At 39.9% G+C, this 18,832-nt stretch overlaps 1 protein-coding gene across 2 annotated transcripts; it reads right to left on the reverse strand.

The window, feature by feature from the left end:
* Positions 1-1,112: 1,112 nt before the first annotated feature.
* Positions 1,113-15,756, reverse strand: hs3st3l (heparan sulfate (glucosamine) 3-O-sulfotransferase 3-like). 2 transcript variants are annotated; one of them, XR_013207491.1, is made up of 3 exons: positions 15,156-15,756; positions 2,227-2,907; positions 1,113-1,217 (listed from the first exon to the last, which is right to left on the reverse strand). XR_013207491.1 is itself a non-coding variant. In XM_077245623.1 (2 exons), the coding sequence occupies exons 1-2, from the start codon at positions 15,506-15,508 to the stop codon at positions 2,289-2,291; spliced, it is 972 nt and encodes a 323-aa protein (XP_077101738.1). In that variant the 5' UTR covers positions 15,509-15,756; the 3' UTR covers positions 1,983-2,288. The 2 variants fall into 2 exon arrangements, 1 of the variants encoding a protein (XP_077101738.1); XM_077245623.1 differs by lacking the exon at positions 1,113-1,217 and having other exon boundaries at positions 1,983-2,907.
* Positions 15,757-18,832: the final 3,076 nt, after the last annotated feature.

Here is an 18,832-nt window from a genome sequence, read left to right on the forward strand (position 1 = left end):
TGGGCTGCATTTCAGACTAGTGCAAATTCATGCATGCAGAGAGAAAATTCAAAAGGACTGGCCTCATCTGCATATCGGCTGCATTTGAACCAATCACAGCAGACGGTTGAAACCAATCAAAGCCATTGGATATAGAATGTGATTGTAGACCAGCCTTTACACAGGTGTGCTACAATGTCTCTTTCTGTTCAGTGTAAATACAATGACAAATGATGTCTTATGCTACAGTTTATCTTAAATTCAGACTCTTTTAGATACTCAGACAGCTTTGTGTCGGCCCAGATCCGGCCCACATCTGGTACATGTGGTGGATTCAACGCATACAGGGTTTGAAATTAAACTTTTCACTCACCGGCCAATTTGGCTACTAAATTTTTAAGTTACTGGCCTTTCAGAACTTACAACTAGCCAAATTAAAAAAAAAGGTAAAAAAAGATATATGAACCAGATTAAATACGTAACAGTTTATATTAATTTAAAAAAAAAAATATATATATATATATATATATATATATATATATTATAAAATTTGGATTTCATACATTAATTTCTTATTCAAACAAATCCTGTCATCTAGCCATCTCCTCCATTCCTCTTTCTTCCTCATTCAATCATTTCATCCTCTTTCATTTCATTCCAACAAATATGTAGGATTTTGGAAATTAACGTCTTTTCTGTTAACCAAATGCTTTTTAATCTTCGCTATTGCATTAATGCAAATGAACAAGCGTGAATTTACTTGTTGCGTAGTGACGTGTGTGTTCAAGCAAGCCAGATATGAGCAGATTCTGCGCAATACGCTGTATTTAATATATCATGATGACTCACCAGTATTTGTGCTAAATCTGCGTATATTTGGCTTTTACACTAACTTCCCAAGCAAAGTGAGTAAATAGTTGATTTTTACACCCATTTTGCGGGTGTTGATTTCAAACCCTGAATGCGTACCAAATGTGGGCCGGATCTGGGCCGACGCTATGTTGCTGTCTGGGTATAAACGATCGATCAAACATGATTGAAGCTGTTGTTTGACAGTTGAACATAAAAAAAGACATCAAAATGGCAAGAGCTGAAAAGTGCTACTTTAACCAATGATTTAAGGTCATTGCTATCAGTTCTGTCAGACTGAGCCAGTGTTCTGACCCGAAGTGCTCAGGCTGTGTTTACTGTGTCTGGCCGACGCATTGATTTGAACAGCGATGGAGCCATCAACAAACCTAAGATATCGTGTTTCGAGCACTGCACTTTTTACGGTTTAAACTTTTTGATACGGCCCAGATCCGGGCCACATCTGGTACATGTGGATTCAATGCGTGCCGGATCTGGGCTGACACTATGTTGCTGTCTGGGTCTAAACGATCGATCAAACATGATTGAAGCTGTTGTTTGACTGGGCAACCGGGTAGTTCTAGGCACGAGCCACCAGGGTGATTCCTCGAGAACTAATGGTTCCTTTAGGAACATTTTCCTGGTTGCGTTCGCACCGCCAGTAGGAACTCTGAAGTGACGTAAGACATGCTTGTTGTTGTGACTTATTTTGAACGCCAGAGCCTGAGCTCACAGCGCTCGCATTCTCCATGTTCATTAGTTTACGATCTGTCTAAAAGTCCTGTCAAATACGTCATTAGATAGAACTGTTATTCATAGAAAGTACACAGTAATGAAAAGGTATTTGCGTGTGGTTGATGTCCAGTGTTGCTAGCTGAGCAGAAACACATAATCATGTTTCTCTTGGTCTCCTCAAAGTTGCGTTGGATTTTCTCCTCAGCGTAAAGGGTTAAGAGGCTCATCTATCACTGTTTTCCATGTGCGTAGAGTTAGTTTCTGGAGTAAATATATAGGCTATAATCCGTGTGTTTACACATCTTTTTAAAAAATGGCGTGTTTCGCGTGTAGTTCCTATAGCGCTGGTTTAGACGACTCTGAAGGAGGAGTACATTAGTTCCTCCAAAAGGAGTTCCTACAACTAAAATCATTCCTAGTTTCTGCCCAAAATCCGGGAACTTCCACCAATACCTCTATGAACTATGAAACTGTTCCTCCGGTGCGATAGCCCCTATAAACATCAAAATGGCAAGAGCTGAAAAGTGCTACTTAAACCAATGATTTAAGGTCATTGCTATCAGTTCTGTCAGACTGAGCCAGTGTTCTGACCCGAAGTGCTCAGGCTGTGTTTACTGTCTGGCCGACGCATTGATTTGAACAGCGATGGAGCCATCGACAAACCTAAGATATCGTGTTTCAATGCACTTCTTAGTTTAATCTTGCTCAACATTGACCTCAAAAGTTCACTGCCATCCGAAGTCCATCCCTGCCATTTGGTAGAACTTAAGGTTGTGTGGCTGGTAGAATTCCTTCAGTTTCTGAATGACCTCTGGCTTGATTTTAGGATGCGTTCTGCCTTTGGTTTTGCCCAGACAGTGAGGTTTGCTACTGCCTTCTGGCTTTTTGAGGCAAGGGAAGCCCTTGGTCTTGTTGAAGTAGAAGTGTTTGTCCGTGATGATCCTCTGCAGGCCGAGGAAGTCTTGCACGCGACCCAACTCGCCCGCCGGGTCGCTGATCAGTCTCTCTCCGTGGACGAAGTGTATCTGCGCGAGCGGGAAGTATGCTAGCCATCGCTCCAGGTGTGTGGCGTACAGGCCGATGTACAACGGGCTCCAGAGCGAGTCGATCTGACCCGCCGATCGGTTCTTAAACGTCAGGCTCTCGAAGCTGGGAATGTCTGGGGTCTTTGAGATGATCTGGGTGTAGTCTGAGATCGCGCGGGTGATCGGGTCTCGCACCACCACGATTAGCTTGATGTCGCGCGACATGGCGTGGATGCGGCCCGGCGTCTCGGCGGTGACGAAGTATCTGGGCGTCTTCTCCATCACGATTTGCCCGTTGAGGGCTTTGGGCATCATGCTCCTGAAAGACAAGAAGAACAGCAGGGATACTTGATTATAAAGCGGCACGATTAATCGTTAAATTAAATACCGTTAAATTGATTCAAACACCCACTAAATGACAGTGACAAGTACGATCAGATCTGTGTTCTGAGCCAGAGAGAGCCGTTGTCATGTATCGGTATCAAACCGCTTCACTAACAGTCTTTTCATCCACACAGTATCATTATTTCTGTGTTACAATAATTCATATTATCACAGAAGAACTGGTATAAAAGTTTATAGTTCAAATATAAACACTGATGTCTACACTAGTTATCAAAATACAGTAAATCAGCTTTTGAAAGTAAAGTGACGCTTCAAATAAAGATTGTATCAATTACATCGTTACACCAGTAGGTGGAGACAAGTGACTGTTAAAAATGAGTCATTGAATCATTCACTCAAACTGATTTTTAAAAAATAATTAAATCAAATAAATATATTTTCAGCAGTTAATATTTTGTCAGAACCTCTAGTAAATGACATGTTATTTTGTTTAGTAGTCCGGGAGAATCGTGATCTCTATTTTAAATCGTGATTCTCAGTTCATGCAGAATTGTGCAGCTCTACTTGTTTATTTCATCACTGGCTGATAATGTCACTTGATTTAGGTATAACCTCTGCAAGATCGCACAAAATTACACGTATATTGAAGATACTTTCTAAATATCTTATTCAGTGTTGTTTCTGAAGTAAATTTATCTTTTTTAAGGATTTTAAATAAATATTTTTGCCGAAAAGACAAGATATTCATTAAGAATGGGATTTTTAAAATGTGTATCAAACAGGCTATATATATTTATCTATATACATTTTGCTACTTGAAATACTGCTATATGCTTAATTGTTTTCCATCTAAATGAAATAAATGTAGGAACTGTAATCTGATTCCCAACACAGAAGAGTTAGTAAAGTCATCAAGTAAAGTGGACTCTTGTGTTTGCACAGATGTGTTCTGCTGAAGTATTGATCATGTCAGCACACCTGAGCTAATGAGGAGACAAGCGCTCTGTCCTGAGCAGAACCGACTCTGATTGGCTGTAATGAGAAGTCAGGTGTTCCCAGAGTGCACCAGTAATGCTGATTCTCCTGCAGATGTGCAGCCGGCATCAATCAAGGGAAACCAATGGAATGCATGCGTGTGTTTGTTTGCGTCGGCAGATGGGACTCGTTGTTTTAAGTGGCTCATCGGCCCACGGGTTTAATGGTCCATCTGAACCCCTGCCTTTACAACACACCCACACGTCCAAACACATACAGTGAAATAGATACTAATGATACAAATGCAAAATTAATGCATTTAATATTCAAACAATATTATTGATCTGCCTGCATTGAACTGAACTGAGCTGGACGATGACATCACGGTTTTCTCCAGAACGGTTATATATATATATATATATATAAATTAACTAAATTAATAATTTTTTTTACAAAAAGCATCACTGAACTTACTCTAGCTGGACTGTGACGCTATTTTCTTCTAGACACAAACTTAGTTTCATTATTTTCCTGTTATCTCTGCAAAGCGGCTTTAAAACACTGTGTATTGTAAAAAGCGATATAGAAATAAAGCTGACTTGACAAAATGCCAGAACAGAGCAGCGGTCAAAGTGAATAGTTCAGCTAAAACAAAAGATATCTGTGATGAAAACTACAAAAATTATTGTTAGAGCCATAATAATATTTATAATAAGTCCCCCTGTGTTGAAAATCCAGCTTTTTAATGTTGTTTATGTGTCTATGTGGTGTTTTTAATACGCTTTAACACAAACCGTGTGTAAGTTCATAAGTCGACAGCATTGCTGAGTATTTTCTCCTTAAAACTGCAGTGAACCAAAGACAGTCTCAAAAACACGCTTTGAAATCGCTGGTGTTTCTGACGTCACAAACTACCTTGTAACCAATCAGATCAACGTGTGATCGTCAACGAGTGGATCTCTGAGTGAGTGAGTGAGTGGAGGCGGGGCTCATTTGCATATTCATAGAACCGCGTATACTAAATGAGGCAAGGGTGTCGAGTTACATTCAAGATATTTTAAGGCATGAAGACATTGTTTTCAAGGAAAAAAAACACTAAAATATTTAATTTTGATGATCAAAGATGAGTTTTAAGGGATTAAATGATTGACTACAGGGGGACTTTAAAACTAAATCCATAAAATGATGGAACCCTTAAAACACTAGCATAGCCAGAAAAGTGTCTATGAGTTATAAAAACTGGGTGTGCCACATTTATTGTCAAATTAATGTGCAAAAAAACCCGGACCCGGCGTATCACTAACTTTACAGAATAGACTGGGCTGATGTGTAAAACTATACTCAGGCTCGCCACATAAACATAATACTAGGCCTATATAAAATATAACTCAGGGCTCAACATTAAGGCTTTACTTGTGCCTGTCCTTCGAACAAGTAAATCGGTCATTCACTTGTCCAAGTTAAAATCCAGAAATCGGTTTAAATGTATGCTTCATCTTTCATTTTAAATTCTTAGATTTGATCAATAAATTCAATTGAAATAATAAGACACTATGCTGTTACCAATCAAATTAATTAATTTACACTGAAAAATTACAAATGCATTAAATAATGTTATGAGATTGTTTTAAATATTTTTTGAAGGTACAAATATGACATATCGGAAAGACTTTTAAACACGAAACTTAACCACCAGTAGGGGGCGGCAGGTGACCGTCCTAGTGAGTGAGTTATTGAGTCATTTATTCAAATGATTCGTTCAAACGGCTGAATCGTTCAGGAATGAGGCAGTTGTTTAATGCGTCATTGAATCTTTGACTCAACCGATTCATTCAAAGCGCTGAATCATTCAGTAATGCGGTTATGTGTTCCGGTGTGTTTCTGCTGTGATGTTTGTTTGAAACTATTTTCGCTGCTCAAATAGAACAAAAACAGTCAATATTGTGTCTAAAATGTAAGTGACTTGATATTAATTACTTGTTTATTGAACTGTCATATGAAATCAGTGTCATATTTTCAATCGTGATGGTATTCAGCAATCTTGGTCATGTGATGTTGCTTAACTGTATCATATCATATGATATAAATATAAAATCTCCACATTAATGTTTTAACCGCTCTATGTACATTAAGTTTCTTTGTGTGATCTGCGCTCATTTGTTTCCATTTCTCCCGATTTCTCCTCATGAGGCTGTGAGAGCCTCAACAGCACAACCATATTACCAGTCAGCGGCTGTTTGCGGATTGGTTGGCACCCCGAATGTCGGCAGATATTTTTTTTAATGAAAATACATTTTAAATGTACAAATATTTTAAGTGAACAACAATAGTCCAAGTTTAGAAAAACATTTTTATGTAAACTTTTAAAAAGAATTCAGCATGTATTTTAGGTTGGGTGGCACCGGCACACCCGTGGCTACGCCTATGCCTTAAAAGCTTCTAAATAGAACCTTCTCTTCTAAGAGTGTATCAGACTTACTGATCAAGGACAGTATTTAAATGTATGATGCTCATAGTTGTTACGAGTCTGTTTATTTTCATTGTGTTTTGGCTTCGTTTTGCCTGTGTTCAGGGTCATGATTGTTGATTAAGTTGCACACCTGTTTCTAGTTTTGTTTATTATCATGTTCTGTGTGCTTAAGTCCTCAGTTTCCTCTCTTCATTGTTCGGTGTCGTCTGGTTTGAATGAGGTTGCTTTCTCCTTGTGTTCATTGTTTGGATTAATGAAGACTGTTCTTGTTTGCTACTCTCTCAGTTTCTGCAACGACCCGTGACAGTAGTGAGGATCCACAGTGCACATGATTTAACAGATAACAGAGGCTGCGTTTACACTCGGCATTAACATGTGATCGATCACCGTGATCCGATCAAGCAGATCGAGCCAATCAGGACACACATCAAGAGGTGACTCTGTACACAACCACACAGCTCTCAGTCCCGGAGATAATGACAGTGTGTGTGACGGCACACACACACACACACACAGCGTTTACACTGAGATCTGATCACAAAGCGTCCTCGACTCCATCCGAACCGGGACTCGCTGATCGAGAACATTCCCATCAGAAGCGCGTTTACACTCGTCTTTTCAGTGTGTGTGTGTGTGTGTGTGGACAACATCCGGTAGCGGTCGTGTAGACGCAGCCTCAGACTCGCTGTCCGTCATGCGGTTCAGATGAAGTCACTGAGGACATATGATGCCTCGAGTGTGTTTGCAGAGACGCTCGTATCGATGCCGATCCCCACTGTCAGTGACTTCATCTGAGGAAGCACTCAGCCTAAAGACTTCCTCGTTACCGCGGCCTGTGATGGGGCCAGCGAGTCTATTAGTCCGCATTAATTATTCACTCGCTTCACGTGACCTGAGGTTTCGTCCTCCAGATAATGCAGGGATTTCTATTCAAATTTTACAGGATACAGAGCAATGTGTTCAATAACTGAATATGGCTCATTCATTTTTTGTTTTGGGTACAAATGCAATTTATATAAACATGTCAGGGTGATACACTACAACACGCTAATGACACAAAAAATAATCATTAAAAGAATAAAATGCTTTGAAAGAAAACGTATTAAGTAGTTTGACACCTTATATTATTATTTCATAGAGGGGAAATAAATCACCAAAACTGCTAATTAAATATCTGAAAAACACTTAGTCCACAGGAAATTATGTGTCAACTCTTAAAATTTCAGAAAATTTGACATTTTTTTGGCAAGGCAAAGTTAGTTCAGCTTGTAAAATAACAACACTTGGTCAAACACAGTGATATTTATTAATTAATAATTTATTATATATTTTTAAATATGTTTAAAAATGCATTGTTTATAAAAAACATCAATTAATATACATTTAATAATATAAATAGTAATGACTCAAAATGTAAGGAGCAACACCAACATTCATTTGAAACATTTATTTTTTTAAGACCGTATAAACCAAAATGAATAGAAAATGTTCAATTTCTGAAAATGTTTTACTAGATTTGTACTTTTTCTTTCTTGTGGACACTAGTGTTTATGTCATGCCCTACAGACTGCAGTTTTGAGTGTACACTACTTCTGCTTCAACTTAACTGAGAGTAAAAGAACAAAGGATTTAATTCAGATCAGCATGTCTTTCAGTTTACACTGAACAGCCGATACATGTTTTCTTATGAGAATCAGCGTAAACTCATAAATCCTGATTCAGTCTTTGTTTGTGAAATGTTCAGAGAATATAAAGATCAATGTAAGTGATATGGATTGTGTGTAAGCTTTGAAGCCACCGCACGTCTCCTCTAATGAGCAGCGCTTGACCAGAGACTCGCTGAATAAACCCAGCGCTGTATTGATCGTGTGTGTGTGTGTGTGTGTGTGTGTGTGTGTGTGTGTGTGTGTGTGTGTGTGTGTGTGTGTGTGTGTGTGTGTGCGTGTCTCAGCTGGTGTGGGTGGCAGGTGGAGTGTGTAGATGGGCTCATCAGCGGCTCGCTACACACACACACACACAGATGTGAGGCAATTACGCGTCTTCTGTCCAGATACAGCAATGGATGAGGTGAGAGTTTCTCATTCCAATGAAGCTGTTTAATGAGATGATAAAGCCTTCGTTTTTCATCTTTGTAAACGCTGACTTACAAATAAACACCTCACACACACCTGGACGCTCGAGGGCATGCTAGTGTGTGTCTATATACAGTGTATATGTATATTAAAAAAAACATAAATAAGAACCAGCAAGACTGCTTGATTGATAAAAATCAGAAATTCATCAAATCATCATATTAGAATGATTTCTGAAGGATCATGTGACACTGAAGACTCATATATATATATATATACATTTTTTTACATGCATGAAGTTGGTATTTGACCAAAGCTGAAAAATGCACAGAAATATTGAAATGCATGGACTTTAAGGACTGTCGATTTTTGTACTTAAACACATTTTTCACTGTTGACACTGCAATATGTGTAAAAAAAATGTATAAAATAATAATAATAATAAATAAACATTGAATAGCTAAAATTTGGTCGATAAATTACAAGTACAATTTAATGAAGGCAATATTATTGTGTGTGTGTGTGTGTGTGTGTGTGTGTGTGTGTGTGTGTGTGTGTGTGTGTGTGTGTGTGTGTGTGTGTGTGTGTTTAGGCCCAACCATCCATTTCTTTGCATATAGAGGCCATTAAAGAGGCAGTCAGTTGTGACTCTGTCCACTTCCCAGAAACATCCATCATGAGGGGCCGCAGACGGCAGATCCCCGACACACACTCCCCGAGGGCCCTAATGAGCACCAGTGGACCAGCGCCGTATGCTGATCTCATAAAGCACTGTATACTGGTGTTAATATACACAACAGCAGCATTAACACACATAAACACAAGTTTCACACCAGGCTTCTATATTTCTGCCATCGGCCGTCATTTTCACGCAATATTATATACTGGTAACACTTTACAATAAGGTTCATTAGTTAATGTATTAACTAACATTGAGCAATACCTATAAATACATCATAAATTTACAGTATTTATTAATCTTTGTTAATGTTCAATCCAGCTGTTCATTGTTTGTTCACGTTAGTTCACAGTGCATTAAATAATGTTAACTAATACAACCTTTGATTTGAGTTGAAATTAATATTAACTAAGATTAATAAATGCTGTAGAAGTATTGTTCATGATACATGCTAATGTAGTCAACTAATGTAAATTGTGACTGATATAATAATTGACGGTCAGATCTGGCTCTACATGAATCGTGTTGATTTGTATGTTTGAAAAGCATGTGTAAATATTAATTCATTTAGACTATCATCATCATATTCATCAGCAGTATTCTGAGTCTATGCCCTTGTGAAGTAGAAGCACGTCTCATATTGACAGAGCATTAATAATGAATGTGCTCCTGTCGGGACGAGCCCATGAATCGCTATAAAGGCATGTCTGATTTCTGCATCACAAAGACAGGAATGCTCACCAACGAATGCAATGCAATTATGTTTTTGCCGTTTAAACATATGCATTTTAAAAAAGCAAACCCTCTCGCCAAAATCAAGGTTTGAATTTAAATGGCCGTTTTAATGACCTCTCCATTGAATTGCAAATGAGTTCTCATAATGTGATGACATCAGCGAGTGACGCGGCATTATTCCCAAAGTTCCTCCAGAAGGGAAAACACACACTGCTTATTTTCCCGGACGTCTCCAGGAAATCGACCTCGTGATTTTAGCTTGGGCTCGCTCGTCCCTCCACTAGTTCTGAATCAATATATTGATGTTTTTCAGACCTCAAAAACTGCAAATGTGTGTTTCAAAGCACGCAGAGGATCTCTAATATTTCTCCTCATCGACAGACCTCTGGATCGACCTCGTGCACTACTGAAGCGCTTCACTTTTCCCACGTTTTGTTATGTTACAGCCTTATTCCAAAACTGATTCAATTCATTACCTTATATAGACAGGTGTGTGCCTTTCCAAATCATGCCCGATCAGCTGGATGTACACCCGATCCAGTCGTCCCGATCCGCACGGGATTAGTATTAGACCTCCAGTCATTCGTAATAATCGCGGAGATTGGCTGTGATCTTAATCCCGTGGGAATCGGCCATGTCTGTAATTTGTAAAGTACAAATTCCCCCGTAAATGACCCGCCATATTTCCTGACCACGAGGTCCTGTGATAATATCAGTCCCGTGCGAATCGGCTTCTCTGTGATTTGGCGGGTCATTTATAATTTTTTCAAGGTTTTTGTTTCCTGTGCGCTTTTTTATCCATTTTTCGTGAAGAATGGAGGCTGTGTTGGAGTGTTTTGATAGTATTTTGGGTTATATCGCTATATATACACCATAAAACTATCCAATTTGCAGGAAGAGAAAGCTGAAAACCATCAGAAGAGCGAAAACAAACAGAATGATTAGATGGAGATGATTGACATGTATAGCAGCGTGCGGTAAAGAACATTTTTCTGTTTATGAGATATCATACAGCTAGACCTATAATAACGACAAGCATTAGCCTATTGACATCATATCCGGGAGATAAGTCTGTAAATTGGAGTAAAATCACAGGCTTTGCTTATACCGTGCGAATGCGCCACACGAAAATGGGGGGGGGGGGGTTTCTAATTCACACGAGGTCCCCAGATAATACTGATCCCGTGGGAATAGGGCTTTAGAAACATCTCGAGGATGATCAGTGGATAAACTTGAGCTCAATCTTGAGTGTCATGGCAAAGGCTGTGAAAACTAATGTACATGTAATAAATTTGCAAAGATTTCAAACAAACTTCTTCCAGGTTGTCATTATGGGGTATTGTTTGTAAAATTTTGAGGAAAATAATTAATTTAATCCATTTTGGAGGCTTTAACATAACAAAACGTGGAAAACGTGAATACTTTCCGGATGCACTGTATATAAAAACATTTGATGTGTAAAAATACAGTGCTAAAACTAGTTCTGATTTCTGAATCAATGTGTTGATGTTTTTTTAGACTTTAAAAACAGCAAATGTGTGTTTTAAAGCACGCAGAGGATCTCTGATATTTCTCCTCATCGACAGGCCTCTGTAGGATCAATCTCGTGCACTATTGAGGGGACTTACACCAAATGGATTCTTTAAAGCAGAGTGACAGTATTGGCATTTGAAACATGATCTCGGAGCCTCAGCAGAATAAAACCCTGTGCTAATTGTAACTGAATCTCACATGAACCGGTTTGATGCCAGCATGAAGTGAAGGTCGAGCGTCGGCACGATCAATCAGAGAAACTTCATCTCTCACCTCAGCCTTGTTCCACAGTTTATCTGTGCTTTTGTTTTCTGGAAGAGCTGACCTGAGATTGTGAAACATGCATCCCACAGCCCACGAACTACAGATTTAATCTACATTGTAAAAAATTATCTTGATTTTAACAATAAAAGACTGTAAAACTGCTACTGTGAAAAAATGTCAATTGTTAATCGAAAGTTTCTGTACTATATATATACGGTGAATAACTGTAATAGATCTAACTTTACATTTTATGGAATTTTACATTAAAATATCATTAAATTTACAGTTTTTGGAAGTGAAAAAGAACAAGTCATTGTATAATTTACAGTGAAAAAAACCTAAACTGCATTCCCACAATTCCCTGCGTGACACTTCACATTTGATGTACTTTTGTTGAAATAACTGTGTTTCTTCATAGTTTTTTCTAATCAGTTATTTACATTAGGATTTTATGTTACATTTAATGTTGATACCATGTTTTTATGTTACATTTAAGTGTGTTACCATGATGGTGTTTAGTGTGTGTGTGTGAATGACACTGTGCAGCTTCTATATATTAATATTAACTTTCTTTTGGAAAAGCTGCTTGCGATGAGTTTTGATTGATCATGTGACTCTCATCTCCACTGTGATTGGTGGTTGTCAGTGTATTACAATAGTACAAAACAGATGTTCATACTTCATTAGGTCGGTAAATTAACATTATATCAGATAATGAAATTGGTTTTTGTTTTACTGTAAAAAGTCTGTAAAACCTAAAATGTTGCTACTGTAAAATCACGGTAACCACAAATATAGTTTTTTTACCGTAACAATTTTTTTAACAGTCTAGTTTTCAGTAAGATCTGAACCGAGATTGTGAAACATGCAACCCAACCCCCCTCGTACACAACAGATTAAATAATCTACGCTTGATAACAAGATTAATGACCGGTCCATTCCATTAGACGTCAGATTCCAGGATCTGTGTGCGGCTGCTTATCCGTCGGTGCTCGACCACATGAAGTCCCGGCGCAGATCATAATGCGTGGTGGAAAATCTGACTCGGGTTAAAGATCAATTGAAGGGTCTCGCAATAATGTCAAGTGGCTTGTCACGCTGAGAGTCCATCTGGTCTCGGTAGGATGACAGTCTGTCCGCTCGGGGGAATCGTGTGCCAATACTCAAACACAAAGGAATATCAACACAATACGCTCACATGATACCCGTAGAAGCGTTCATTTCAAAAGCATTTTCAGGCTAATTAATGTAGACACTGAGAGAATCAATTGTGAATTGACAAAACAATCAATCAGCTGTTTAAAAGCGAGGTAATTGAGTTTTGTCAACTCTCTAAGTAGCGTGACAAACCATAAAATTGAACGGTGAGACTTTATTAAAGATGAATCTCTTGTTGATCAAACTGTCACTCTATTTTCTAGACAAACAAATGAATAAATAATTGACATGCGAGAACAAGGCCTCCGCAGACTAAAGTCCCAATCTGACAAATTTATCAATCCCTATGAGAAAACTCAGAGATATTTCAAAAGCAGCTCAAACTGAAACTATATCAAGTGTTCTCGATATAAAGCAACATCTGGCAGCAGCTCCGGAAATGATTAACACCAGCCCCACTTCAGAGGATTGCAATAGCCAGATGGCATTATTTCTCTCACTCCAGCCTTTATGAATATTGTGTTATATTGATACCACGCCTCATCAGATAATACAATTATGTTCATCAAAAACAGACTTTTGGGAGTATGTTGCATCGAGGCCGCGCAGTGATGAAATTCACACTTTAGGACAGAATCCGTCCGGTGACGCTTTACAGTGTCTATATTTATACAAAGGAATGTTCTGCAACACAAGATATTTATCTGAAAATAAATGCTGCATGCAGAGTTGCATCATTGTGTAGGAAAGTATAAGTACACTGTAAACAAATTTGTGACTGTTTTACAACAGTTGCTATACTTACATTGTAAGATTTACTGTTGCAATTGCAATATTATGATTTCCAGTGCCAAAGAAACTGAACCCTCATGTGCTCGTCTGTCATTTTCGAACAACAAAATTTAACGCTTTTTTTATTTTAAATTTTTTTATTGTAATGGTACGAGACTTGGTAAAGGTTTTGGCACTTGATATGTGAACATGAAAAAAATCATGGATATGATTTGAAAAAGTTAAACGGTCCTGAAAACAATATTCGCACTTGTGCTCGTCGCCGTCAGAAACGACGCATTGGAAATGAGTGAGAGAGTTTCCTCTAGTGGAAGCGTTCGGTACTGCAGCCGAACAACATCTCACTGAACGCTCATTTACTGAGATATCAGGATCACATCTGGAACACAACTAGTTTAGATTTATGGCTTGGATTTTCTCACCGTTTTAGAGTAAAAAAGTGTTTTGGAAAATATATATATCATTTAAAAATTGAAAATTTGAGTGCATTTTTCATAACAATAAATGTTAAATTTTACAACTTTTTTCAAGGTCAGTTTTTTTAAACATTTTTCACTTCAGCAATAATCTGCCAAGCGACTTCTTTAAAAGAGATCAAACTTCAGTCTGTGATCCAAAGCAATTGAGATTAATGACCGTTTCATTTTCAGGTCTTTGCTCAAAAAGTGGATAAATGAAGTATAACTACTGCATGAATATAATTTATTACCATAAAATACAAAATCCCCAACAACCCCAAAAAAACTAAATATTAAATAAAAATATTATTTAACTAAAACATAGTACAATCATTTAATTATGTTTATTATTATTATTCATTTTTGACTGAAACAAAGGGATTTGTGTCCCAGCATGCAATGCATGAATAAATAATGCAGTTGAATTTTTTTGGACTCTGTGCGGTTTTATTTTGCTCTTGCCATTGTTATCAGTTCTTTATTGCCATCAATGGTTCACTTAAAGAACCTTTAACATCCATTAAATCTTTCCATTGCTTAAAAGGTTCTTTAAAGAGGAAAGCGGTTATTTATATTATTAAAGAAGAATAAAGTGGTTATTTTAAGAACTAATCACTGAAAGGTTCTCTTAGGTCACCAAAATTGTTCTTCTATGGAATCTCTGTGAAAACAATTTTGGAACCTTTATTTTCAAGAGTGTAAATTGTAAATGAAGACATAATGTTCATTTTTGGATACACTGTCCCTTTAAGAGTCGCCAAAGTTCGCTTTTTTCTGTATTTCTCCATGCATCATTGTGTTCTATAACAGCTCATCAAAACTAATAAAAGCAACAACAAAAAAGGGTATCCAACAATGTAACACAACATTGTTGTTGTTTTTTCCTCAGAAAAATGAGCTGACAAGTCAACCCAAAATATATCCAGACTCCTTCATCATTTCTCACATTATCACAGTTTATTCGCTATAGTTTAGAAAATGATAATAAAATCTGACAAGAACTCAGTTGATATTTCACAGGTTTGACTGGTTTCACAGGTTTTTTTGGTTTGACTGTATAGAATCAAGGTCAAACGTCATCATTACCTGTACCAGGTGAGTCCGCGCGCGTAGTGCCGGTCAAAGAAGTGCGGTTCCGATCCAAGCGCGCGCACGTCCGGATGGAGCCTCAGGAACTCCAGGAGCGCGCGCGTGCCTCCCTTCTTTACGCCAATAATGAGCGCGTGCGGGAGTCTCCGGGTCGAGCTGAGCTCTTCTCCCACACTTAACACAGTCGTATTATCATCCCATCGCATCGGTGAACTCTCCGTCGAGTCCGAGCAACAGCATCCCAGCAGAAGATACAGGACCGAGACGCACACGACGCTCAAGGAGGACATGACGGCTAGTCTCTGCAAGAGTCTCCGCAGGTCCAGGGGCGCGTTGGTAAAAGTTGCCATCGTTCTCTGTGCACGGCCATTCTCCTCAGGACTTTATTCGCGTGACTTTCACGGCATGAATTTGACGAATGACAGCAACGCGCGCGTCCCGTAGCGAAGACATAATCATCATTATTATCATGAGTAAATGTGCAGTGCATTGAGTCACAGAGACACTCATATTATTTCCATGCTTGATGATGGGATGGTAGAAGACAAGAGACTGTAATATCCGTGCAGGAGCGCGTTGACGCGACTGTCCTGAAGCCGCTCGCGTTCATTCATGAAAGTGCGCGCGGAGCTTCAGCTGAGTTTGATTGGAGAGTGACGGATGGAGGCGGGGTTAAAGGGATAGTTCACCCAAAAATGAAAATGACCCCATGATTTACTCACCCTGAAGCCATCCTAGGTGTACATGACATTCTTCTTTCAGACTAATACAATAAGAGTTGTATTAAAAAAAGTTCTGGCTCTTCAGCTTTATAATGGCAGTGAATCGCCATAAAAGTGCATCTATCCATCATAAATGTGCATGAGCTTTGAGTAATTGAGTAAATTATGGGATTATTTTCATTTTTGGGTGATCTAACCCTTTAATGCTGATCTATTGACACAGAAGATGAGCTAGAGCTGTTGGCATGGGGTGAAAAGAAATTTTGTCATCATTGGGCCACTGTGATGTGCATTAAAATTTGCTCTCCTTATAATAATAATAATTAAAGGGTTAGTTCACCCAAAAATAAAAATGACCCCATGATTTACATACCCTCAATCCATCCTAGGTGTATATGAAAATCTTCTTTCAGACAAATACAATCAGAGTTATATTAAAAAATGTCCTGGCTCTTCCAAGCTTTATAATGGCAGTGAACCTTACCCGTATCACACACACACCAGACCCTAACCGTATCCGTATCACACACACCTGACCCTAACCGTACCCGTATCACACACACCTGACCCTAACCGTACCCGTATCACACACACCTGACCCTAACCGTACCCGTATCACACACACCTGACCCTAACCGTACCCGTATCACACACGCCTGACCCTAACCGTACCCGTATCACACACACCTGACCCTAACCGTACTCGTATCACACACACCTGACCCTAACCGTACCCGTATCACACACACCTGACCCTAACCGTACCCGTATCACACACACCTGACCCTAACCGTACCCGTATCACACAAACCTGACCCTAACCTTACCCGTATCACACACACCTGACCCTAACCGTACTCGTATCACACACACCTGACCCTAACCGTACCCGTATCACACACACCTGACCCTAACCGTACCCGTATCACACACACCTGACCCTAACCGTACCCGTATCACACACACCTGACCCTAACCGTACCCGTATCACACACACCTGACCCTAACCGTACCCGTATCACACAAACCTGACCCTAACCTTACCCGTATCACACACACCTGACCCTAACCGTACTCGTATCACACACACCTGACCCTAACCGTACCCGTATCACACACACCTGACCCTAACCGTACCCGTATCACACACACCTGACCCTAACCGTACCCGTATCACACACACCTGACCCTAACCTTACCCGTATCACACACACCTGACCCTAACCGTACTCGTATCACACACACCTGACCCTAACCGTACCCGTATCACACACACCTGACCCTAACCGTACCCGTATCACACACACCTGACCCTAACCGTACTCGTATCACACACACCTGACCCTAACCGTACCCTTATCACACACGCCTGACCCTAACCGTACCCTTATCACACAAACCTGACCCTAACCGTACCCGTATCACACAAACCTGACCCTAACCGTACCCGTATCACACAAACCTGACCCTAACCGTACCCGTATCACACACACCTGACCCTAACCTTACCCGTATCACACACACCTGACCCTAACCGTACTCGTATCACACACACCTGACCCTAACCGTACCCGTATCACACACACCTGACCCTAACCTTACCCGTATCACACACACCTGACCCTAACCGTACCCGTATCACACACACCTGACCCTAACCGTACCCGTATCACACACACCTGACCCTAACCTTACCCGTATCACACACACACCTGACCCTAACCTTACCCGTATCACACACACACCTGACCCTAACCGTACCCTTATCACACACGCCTGACCCTAACCGTACCCGTATCACACACACGCCTGACCCTAACCGTACCCTTATCACACACGCCTGACCCTAACCGTACCCGTATCACACACACACCTGACCCTAACCGTACCCTTATCACACACACCTGACCCTAACCGTACCCTTATCACACACGCCTGACCCTAACCGTACCCTTATCACACAAACCTGACCCTAACCGTACCCGTATCACACAAACCTGACCCTAACCGTACCCGTATCACACAAACCTGACCCTAACCGTACCCGTATCACACACACCTGACCCTAACCTTACCCGTATCACACACACCTGACCCTAACCGTACTCGTATCACACACACCTGACCCTAACCGTACCCGTATCACACACACCTGACCCTAACCTTACCCGTATCACACACACCTGACCCTAACCGTACCCGTATCACACACACCTGACCCTAACCGTACCCGTATCACACACACCTGACCCTAACCTTACCCGTATCACACACACACCTGACCCTAACCTTACCCGTATCACACACACACCTGACCCTAACCTTACCCTTATCACACACGCCTGACCCTAACCGTACCCGTATCACACACACCTGACCCTAACCGTACCCGTATCACACACACCTGACCCTAACCTTACCCGTATCACACACACCTGACCCTAACCGTACTCGTATCACACACACCTGACCCTAACCGTACCCGTATCACACACACCTGACCCTAACCGTACCCGTATCACACACGCCTGACCCTAACCGTACCCTTATCACACACGCCTGACCCTAACCGTACCCGTATCACACCCCAATAGGAGCAAAATTGTTTTAAAATACAACCTGAACACAATAAGTACATTTTACATATTTTTCAATGTAAGTACATAATACTTAAAGCCACTTAATATAAAGGGGGACCAAAAAACTAGATGGAAGCACAACAACTCAACAATCTGGCGTAGTCATCAAACCTCATTCAGGTCATTGTATATTTAATTATTATAGGAGATGCTAAATAAGGTGTTTGTTAATGTTCCTCTTAAAATTTACTTTTTTTTTTGGTTCAGAGCCTTAAAATTTGTGTAAAATTAAGCTACGGCTTCAGAAGACAAGCACAGTTCAGTGTTTTTTCGCCCTTGTGATATTCTTCAGATGATGGAAGGAAATCATAAG

The sequence above is a fragment of the Siphateles boraxobius genome, unplaced genomic scaffold (genome assembly GCF_051911475.1).
Source record: "Siphateles boraxobius isolate OS27281-9 unplaced genomic scaffold, OSU_SipBor_1 103, whole genome shotgun sequence".
Classification (NCBI taxonomy): Eukaryota; Metazoa; Chordata; class Actinopteri; order Cypriniformes; family Leuciscidae; genus Siphateles; species Siphateles boraxobius.